Source organism: Cebus imitator, unplaced genomic scaffold (assembly GCF_001604975.1).
Source record: "Cebus imitator isolate Cc_AM_T3 unplaced genomic scaffold, Cebus_imitator-1.0 Scaffold9, whole genome shotgun sequence".
Classification (NCBI taxonomy): Eukaryota; Metazoa; Chordata; class Mammalia; order Primates; family Cebidae; genus Cebus; species Cebus imitator.
Window position 1 is genome coordinate 7,066,734 of NW_016107324.1, and position 9,016 is coordinate 7,075,749.

Consider the following 9,016-nt stretch of genomic DNA (forward strand, 5'->3'; position numbering starts at 1 on the left):
TCACCGCAACCTCCACCTCCCGGGTTCAGGCAATTCTTCTGCCTCAACCTCCTGAGTAGCTGGGATTACAGGCACGCGCCACCATGCCCAGCTAATGTTTTGTATTTTTAGTAGAGACAGGGTTTCACCATGTTGACCGGGATGGTCTCGATCTCTTGACCTCGTGATCCACCCGCCTCGGCCTCCCAAAGTGCTGGGATTACAGGCTTGAGCCACCACGCCCGGCTCTAGAGTACACTTTTCTAATAAAAAATACTGGAATATGTGGAGTTTGATAGAAAGGATTTAGTAGAGAAATAGAGGTGAGGAACAGGCTAAAGATGGAGTGAGTTCCCTGCAACCACACATGGAAGGGCTGGCTTTGACAGGAAATGCAGATACAGGTAGACATGCAGATATAATAGCAGGAAGCCAAAGTCTCTGATTACATCTATTTCCAGCAGGAAATATGGGAGAAGATCACTTTTGGAAGTTAGTCAGGCTGAATCAGGTAATGGGTGTTTGAGAGACATAAAGAAGGCCTGAAATTATTACTACTGAGAAAATGGATTCCAGGCTGTATTTAGGACCTGGTGAAGGTTGGTGATCATGAGTCTTAGGTGATATCCATCAGTATCCATCCGGAGATCAAAGCAAGAGTGGAAGAAAGCACAGTGGAGCTCCTGACGCAGAATCCACTTCCTAGCCTCCAGCCTCAGTCCTCTCTCCAACTTTCTAGTCATATTATGAGCTATTCTGGATCCTTAATAACATCTAATTCCTGTGTCACTTTTTGGATCACTGGTTTACTTAATATCTGATCACATATTAACCATTTCCTGTTTCATAATCCCTCAACTTGAACTCTCAACTCTGCTGTCCACTCTCTCTAGTGCTATGTCTTATGTTCCTTTGTATATCTTCCTGCTGCTAGAACTGCAAATAGCAACTCAATGGATACTACCTAAATAGATTTAAGTTTATCTGTGAGAGTTTTCTAAACAGAGACTTCCAAGACTCCATGCTGGTTTATGTTTCCCTAGTAGACATGTGAAAATCTTTTTTCTGGGTACTGGGTGCGGGGGGACTGCACCAATCCTGTATTTTTGGAGTAACCTGTGATAGCCCAATACAAAAACTGCATCTTAGAGGACCAGGAGGCATGAGGCTGCCATCACTTTTGTTGAGGAAACAAAACCAGCTCTGGTCACTTCCCATTAATTGTCACCAACTATCTTTCTCCACCCATAGATCCTAACCCACAACCTGTGCTTCACATATATAAGCCGTCATTTTCTTCCCAATGCCACCCCAGAAGACTACTGGTTCATCTGTCTCCTGAGTTGGAAATCAGATTGCTCTGTACCCAACGACCTTCAGCTGGAATGCTGCTGCAGTCAGAATGATGCCCTAAAATTTGGGGAAAGACATAAAGTAATAGAGAACAATGAAAATGAAGACAAGAAAAACCCTACTTCAAGTTTCACTAGCTTGCCAAGTTCATACCTTTGCAGCCAGCCGGCACTCCATCACTCTGATATTGAAATGGGAAGTTGCTGCCTTATTCATCTCCACACAACTGTTGGCAATCACAAACACTGCTCCACTTGGGAGATTCACATTAGTTGCCCTCAGAGGACTAAATTCTATCAACTTGGCCTGTTAGAAGAAAAATGAAAGGAGAAATATAATTTATTAGAATTCAGAAAATGTTCAAGTATTTATGTATTTATCTTAGCAAAGTGTTTTGTCAAAAATGCATTCATTCATTCAAATTACTTATTGACCTCCAGGCACTGTACTAGGCACTGGAAATACAACAGTGAACAGGACAGACACTGTCACTCCTCTCATAGAGCCTACAGTCAAGTGAGAAGGACAGTCTAGAAGACAGACAAATACAATTCCAAGTTGTGTTACAATGGTAGCAAAGCACAGATGCCGTATGGACACATAGCTGAAGCATCCAATCAGATACAGCCTAGTGTAGTCTTCACTCAGTTGAAAAAGAGAAATCTAAACTAAGTCCTAAAAGATGAGTAGAAGTAGGGCAGACAGACGGTTTCTTTCATCAAAAAGCATGTCAAGAAGAGGGAACAGCTTAGGCAAGTCCAGGAGCAAAAGACAACATGGGATGTTAATGGAGCTACAGGCATGGAAATGTGGCTGGAGCTTACAGTTTGAGGGGTGAAAGGGGTGAGAGGTTAGGATAGAAGGGGAAAGCAGGGGTCAGAGGGTGAAGTGTTTTGTAAGCCCAGAGAACTTGGACTGTGTTCAGACTCTATAGCTAATTTACATTAACATCAGGACTGTTGCCCTCATGTCTGCTTGTTGAGTCTCATCCAAAACACCCGAAGTATTTTCTTAGTATTAAAACAAATTTCCTCATGCCTCATGTCTTTGGCTTAGGGGAATCAATAACAAATATTCTTAATAAGAAGGAATCCAGGTGTTCTTGGAAAATAGCCAAGCCTGTAGGAATCTGATGAAAAAACCAAGAAATGATTTGAAAGAAATGTTTGCTCTATTTTGGAAATGAACAGCCTATGGGCAATAGCTAAAAACCTCTGCTCTACCTAAAGGAGTTGATAGCCAAGGGTAAGTAGTATCCAGCGAAGGAATTCATTCCTGGCTTACTGTCAACATTCTTTTTCCCACCACTGAAGCCCCAAAAATGTTGACAGAGAAAAATGATACTAACGAGTAAATTATAAAAAGAGGGACTGTGAATATATGCGGTAAGAGAACTACAATTTGGGTTTAAAACCAACATGATATTTTTAAAATGCCATGAGATGAAGTGGTTTAGGACAGGAGCGGGAAATGAGATTCCAATAACTAGGGAATTGAGAAAGCTCATCTTAACAATGAAGAAAAATAGAAGAGGGGAAAAAGCTAGACACATGAGAAAAACAGACTGGAGGTATCATTCTGGAAGCATAAGAGAAGGCAATCAATATGAAATAGAGTAGGTTAACTGGTGGTACCCTTGAGTTACAAGCAGTTGGGAAATAACATCCTACAATAGAGCCTGATATAGTAGGCTGTCCATAACAAAGCATCCTGGGGCTCTCAAGGCCTTCCTCTGCATGTAAATTTTCCCATTAGGTATTTCCAAATGGCTTCTATTTGGAATGCCACCTACAGTTCCTTCTTCTGCAAGAAATGATATAGACTGGTCCATGCCTCCTCCTTCAGTGCCAATGTAACGCTCGCTCTTGGCACAGATTTCTGCAAGTTCCACCTGGAAAGGTAAAAATTGATTTGTACTGTGAGCAGTCATAACCCATTTCTCGTTCATTTCTTACTGCAGGCCTGACAAATAGGCTTGAATTCCACTGCCAGCTCTGATCAATTAATAGTAGCCTGCCTGGAGCACTGCATTAACAAAGCCTCCAGACTATAGGAAAATATACCAAAATCAATTAACAATGTCTGCTGTGGGTATGGAATAAGATATTGACTGTGCACGCTATGTTTTTGCTATCCCTAAAAGTCTCCACAGAGCAAGAAGTTTCTACCATCTTTCTATTTACCCTATCCTTCTCTAGACTGGTATCACTGAAAATCTCATATGGGCACTCATTCATTTTTGCCTCAGCTTCCTTTGTCTCCCAATGGTGAACTATTCCATAGTCTACCCATAACCAAAGTGGGGTCATTAACCTTTATTTTTCTGTCTAAAAGTAATGAAGTCTCTCTGGCATTTCCATTAAATGTAAGAATCAGAACTAGTGTTATCTCATCAGACTCATCTTCCTCCAACCAAGATGAAGCGATCCAATAGATGCACACAGTTCTAACCCAAACTGAAAATCTTGAAATATCTGTTTAAGAATCTTTAATGGCTTCCTATTGATTAAAAAATAAATCTAAACTCCTCAACCAGGCATTTTGAAAGCTTCCAAAATCTGGGACCAATATGCATATGAAATTGGATCATTTACCACCCGTATCCAATTAGATTTGTCTCTCTGACCATTTCACACATGTTTATGCAACTTGGAATTACTTCCTGTCTTCTCTCCTATATAAATTGTACTTATGTTCAATATCCAGTTTATTGGCTAGCTGCTATCAATAAATCCCTGGGCTAACCGCTCAAATCTTTTTTCATCATGGAGTATTCTTCGAATATTATTCCCATGATGGTGTCTCCTTTTTCTAAACTCCTACAACATTTATAGTTAGTATCATCTAATCCTCACACTACTGTTCATTCATTCATCTATTCAGTTTTTCCTTCTTATGAGCCTTGATTCAGGCCCTTACTTCTGTTTGACTACATGATGTTTCTAGAATAATTATTCTGAAACACTGATATAATCATCTCTTGCCTGCTTGGTTGTCAGCACCTTAATGCTTATACTCCTCAGCATGGTACACAAGGTCTTTAATGACTTACCCTAGTGTACTTCTCCAGCCTGCTCTCCCACCACTCCTCCTGTAAACCCTAAGCTCTAGCCATCAGGAATACTAAACACAGGCTGTTCTTTACTTCCCTAGGCTCTTCCACATCTCACTGCCTTGGCAAATAAGATTTTCTATTCACTTCACTCAATACTCCTCCCCAGCATTCCCAACTAGTCAACAATCCAAGCAGCACCTTGCTTTGGAACTTGTATCAACACCCAAATGCACACACACCATATAACTCCTCCTCAGCACCTCCTGTTTATAGCTCTATTATCATGTACTGAATATGCTCTGAGTGTGGGGCTACTTGTCTTTTTATCTACCAGTCTGAGAGAGTCCTTCAGTACATAGACCGGAGCCCACTTAACTAATATGAGCGGAATCACAGTGTTATTATTGTTCCTTAATTGTGTCATGTTTCTATCACATCTGCTTCTTGTGACAGATGAATATAATATGGTGTTTCTTTTGTGTCCCCTACTTCATGCAATGCCAAACACATAGTAAATATTAATAAACACCTGCTGCTTTCAGTTTCTGGGAATAGCTGCCCAAACACCATCTGACAGATTCTGCAAGTGTCATATTCCTTGTTGGTCATGTGGATTCACTAACATTAACTCTGTCTTGTGACATGAGGTAAACTCAGGATTTTGATGCAATAGACATTGTTCGTGGTCTGCTGACACACAGAGCCAGTGTCCATAATATGTACATTAAAATTAAATTAGTAACCAAAAGATCAAAACACTTGGATTTAAAATGCAGAGAAACAACATACCCAGATGAAGCAGTACATTCAGCATTATGTAAGAGATGATGGAACCTGGGTGCCCACCTAACTCTGACCCTGGGCCAGTATAAAAAGTCCCCTCCCCTCAACAGCAACAACAGCCACATTTACTGAGTGACAGTATGTGGCAAGTATACTAAGTACCTTGCATTATTTCTTTTGTGAGCATTATCTCCTTCAAATCTCCAGACAATGATCTGCCCATCCCCATTATAGAAGTGAGAAAAATGGGGTTTAGAGATGTATAACGAGAAGTGGAAAGCCAGGATATAAAACTCAGACAGATGTCTGACTCCAAAGCCTGTATTCTTTTATCACTGGACTTCAACTACTCCCTGCAAAATGGAAATGATGTAATCTATCATTCACTACCTCAAAGGGATATGAAAAGACAAATTAGATTCACCAAACTTTAAGTATTCTCCCTCTCAAGAGGGAAAAAACAGAACATTGAGACATTTATGCGTATTACTTATTTTTCCATTTCTTCAGATTCTATTAATGAGGCTAATAGTTTTGGTAGTTAAGGTTTATTAAGCACTTACTATGTGCTAGGTAGTGTTCTAATTGTTTTGCCTGAATTATTTATTTTTCATACAACCCTATTGATATGGTTTGGCTTTGCCCCCACCCAAAAGCTCATCTTGAATTATAATCCCCATAATCCCCACATGTCAAGGGCAGGACCAGGTGGAGGTAATTGGATCACAGGGGTGGTTTTCCCCATGCTGTTCTCATAACAGTAATTGAGTCTCATGAGATCTGATGATTTTGTAAGTGTCTGGCATTTCCCCTGCTTGCATTCACTCCACCCTGTCACCCTGTGAAGAAAGTACCTGCTTCTCCTTTGCCTTCTGCCATGATTGTAACTTTCCTGAGGCTAACCCAGCAATGTGGAACTATGAGTCAATTACATCTCTTTCCTTTATAAGTCACCCATTCTCAAGTATTTCTTTATAGCAGTGTGATAACGGACTAATATGCCTATAAAACAGGTCTCTCCAGTTCATAGATTAGGAACCTGAGTGCGTTTATTAGCTGAGACTAGGCTAGTAATTATTTAAGATAAAATTCAAATTATCTACCTCCAGCACCCATCATCTTCACCACCACCATATATTACCTCCTATACATAATAAGGAGAAAAATACCCACCTGCCTAGCCACAGGATTATTGTGATAATCCAAGAAACTAAAGTTTAAAACTTCAAATAAAAGCACCTCATAGTGCTCTAAAGTACTCTACAATTGTTGTTATCTTTACATGTAACAAGGAATCATCTGATTTACACAAGAAAGCAGCTAAATACCAACCCAAATGAAAAGACAAGTTATAATTACTATAGAATACAAGATCATTTTTTAAGTGTTCAGGGAGAGTGCACTTAAAGATTCTGTATACCCCAAAACAGCCAATTCAATATTAAGGAGTAATGAAGCCTGAGGCAAACAGGAAAATATATGCCCAATTTAAAGCATTTGGGTTTACTTGCAGGGGCAGGGAGTCTTTACTCACAAAATAAAACATGCCTTTAGTGAAAAATTCAACTGCAGGCCCACCAGCTGGTTTCCCCAGTGGCCCTACCTCTTCACCCCAGTACTATAAGCAAAAAGGTCAAATCCTAAATGGTTATGAAATGTAAAGAAACTAGAAACAAAAGGTTTACAAAATAAAAAAAAACTCAGATTCTATTAAGAAAAAAATTTGCATTCTTCTGATGGTAATCAAAAATTAGCTAGGCCCACAAAAATTAAAGAAACAATAAATAGTAAATAAATAAATTAGTTAGGCCCATGGCCTACGCCAGAGATAGCACGTCCTGAACTCAGAGAACCATTAATGGAGGGATCTGGTGCCATAACAGCAGTAGAATGTAAAAGCAAGCAGAGAATGCTGTCATTATGGATGGTGTGAGGGAGACATGTGAGTAAGTCTATTCATGCTTTTCTGTCCTTTGGGACCCTGAAAATAGAACCATAAAATGTCCTCCAAGGATTATAATCAGAGTGACTTGCAAAGGCACTGAATCAATACTCCGTACCTAACTTAAATTATGTACAATCTCAATAGATTTCATGAAAATAAGGAGTAGCTGTCAAAAGCACATTATCAAAAGTGTATAGAAAAGAAGCATATTGGAAGCTAACTTAATGGAAAGATCAAAATGAATTCAGGGACCCCATTCTCTTTAGCAAAGGACAAAGGCATATTTCTACCTGATGGCTAAGTGATTCTAAGGCTTTCCCACTGCACCCCACTGATGAGTCTGACCTGCTGATTCAACCAAGCTATGGATGAAAAACGTACACTGACACAGGCTTGCCAGTGAGCATGGCCAGGGGACCTCTGTCAGAGTCAGCAACAGCCCTCATAAGCTGGGGATGTTCGCATTTATTTAGTACAAATTAAATGACGAAGGTCTCAAGTAAACACTATTAACATTGCGGACATTAACATTGCCCCAGAGTAGAGGGCAGTTTTGCCCACAGCTGTTCAAAGGTCAGTCTTAGGACCACATGAGTACACAAGCTATGTAGATAAACTCCTCTACATTCCATTGATACTTGCTTTTTGCTGTTAGCTCAAGATAAGACAATTAGACTGCCTTCAGCCATAACCTTCTTCCAAGACTTTTGAAAAACCTTAACCTTCTTCTGAGGCTTTTGAAAAACCTTAACAGCCTTCCAAGAAGGTTTGCGTTTTCTAAAATTTCTCCCACCATTTTGACCAATCTTCTACACCCCAGAAACACACACACACACACACAACCTGAAAACTCTCAAGCTAGACCAGCAAAGCTCTAATCAAGAAGGGCTTCACTCCCCTCTACCACATATTTTCTTTTGCTCTTACACTTGAGTCCTGCGAGAACCCCAGGGACTTCCAAACTAGTCACTTGTGGCATTTTGCTCTCTATCCCTTCCTTCAAAATACTAATGACTGAGAATCATTAAAGAAGACAATTTGACTACATGGGAAACTTTTCCAAAGTGCCTAACCAATAAGCTAGTATCTGTTCAGACTTGTGCCCTCTGGACATTTAGAAGAAACCTGACATTATTTACAGATCTTCTTTTAAAGCTATAGAAGATAGTTAATGAAGCTAGCTTAGCCCTTTGTATGGTTCTCTTGAAGAAGCCTGGGAAGGAAACAAAAAACTGTGGGCTTCCTAAATTAAACAGTTTATCCATCTGCATGCCAGTGGAACTCCAGGTAAGAGGAGAAATGAAATAACAGGGTTAGATTTAACAGAGAATCTAATTAGATCTAACTCATTAGCACTGAGAAGGGCTAAAGATTCATAAATGTTATGCCTAGTTAAACCTGAATATGCACAAAAAAATAATAATAGTACAGAAAGACTCAATATATTAATATGGTGACCTGTTGTTGTTTAGCAGTTTTACTAATGAGATTGTTAAAAGTTGAATTACACTGGAAAGAATGTTTCTCTGAGTTAGTTAACCATGCCTATGGGAAGCCTATTTCACAACCAAGACTCTAACCAAGACAAAATTATAGTGTTATAGCTGGCTGCCATAAGTGCAAGTTAAGAGAAAGGAAGGAAATAAATAGCTCCATTCATTCATTCAGCAATCATTTAAATCGTGGCCTGACAGATAAGTGACTAGGCCAGTGTCTGCCCTCAAAGAGCTCACAATACCGATAGTGTCTTTAGGTTAACAAGTCTTCCAAAAGAAAATATAAACCTGGCCAGGCGCGGTGGCTCAAGCCTGTAATCCCAGCACTTTGGGAGGCCGAGGCGGGTGGATCACGAGGTCAAGAGATCGAGACCATCCTGGTCAACATGGTGAAACCCCGTCTCT

General features: G+C 39.9%; 1 protein-coding gene across 3 annotated transcripts in view; it reads right to left on the reverse strand.

Annotated features, from left to right (window-relative positions):
- Positions 1-9,016, reverse strand: part of GALK2 (galactokinase 2) — a 108,340-nt gene that overhangs the window by 34,757 nt on the left and 64,567 nt on the right. For all 3 annotated transcript variants that reach the window (XM_017543769.2, XM_017543776.2, XM_037744992.1), the window contains exons 6-7: positions 3,125-3,223; positions 1,486-1,638 (exon numbers count right to left, since the gene is read on the reverse strand). In XM_017543769.2, coding sequence (XP_017399258.1) covers positions 1,486-1,638; positions 3,125-3,223 — 252 coding nt within the window. The remainder of the gene's footprint in view (positions 1-1,485; positions 1,639-3,124; positions 3,224-9,016) is intronic.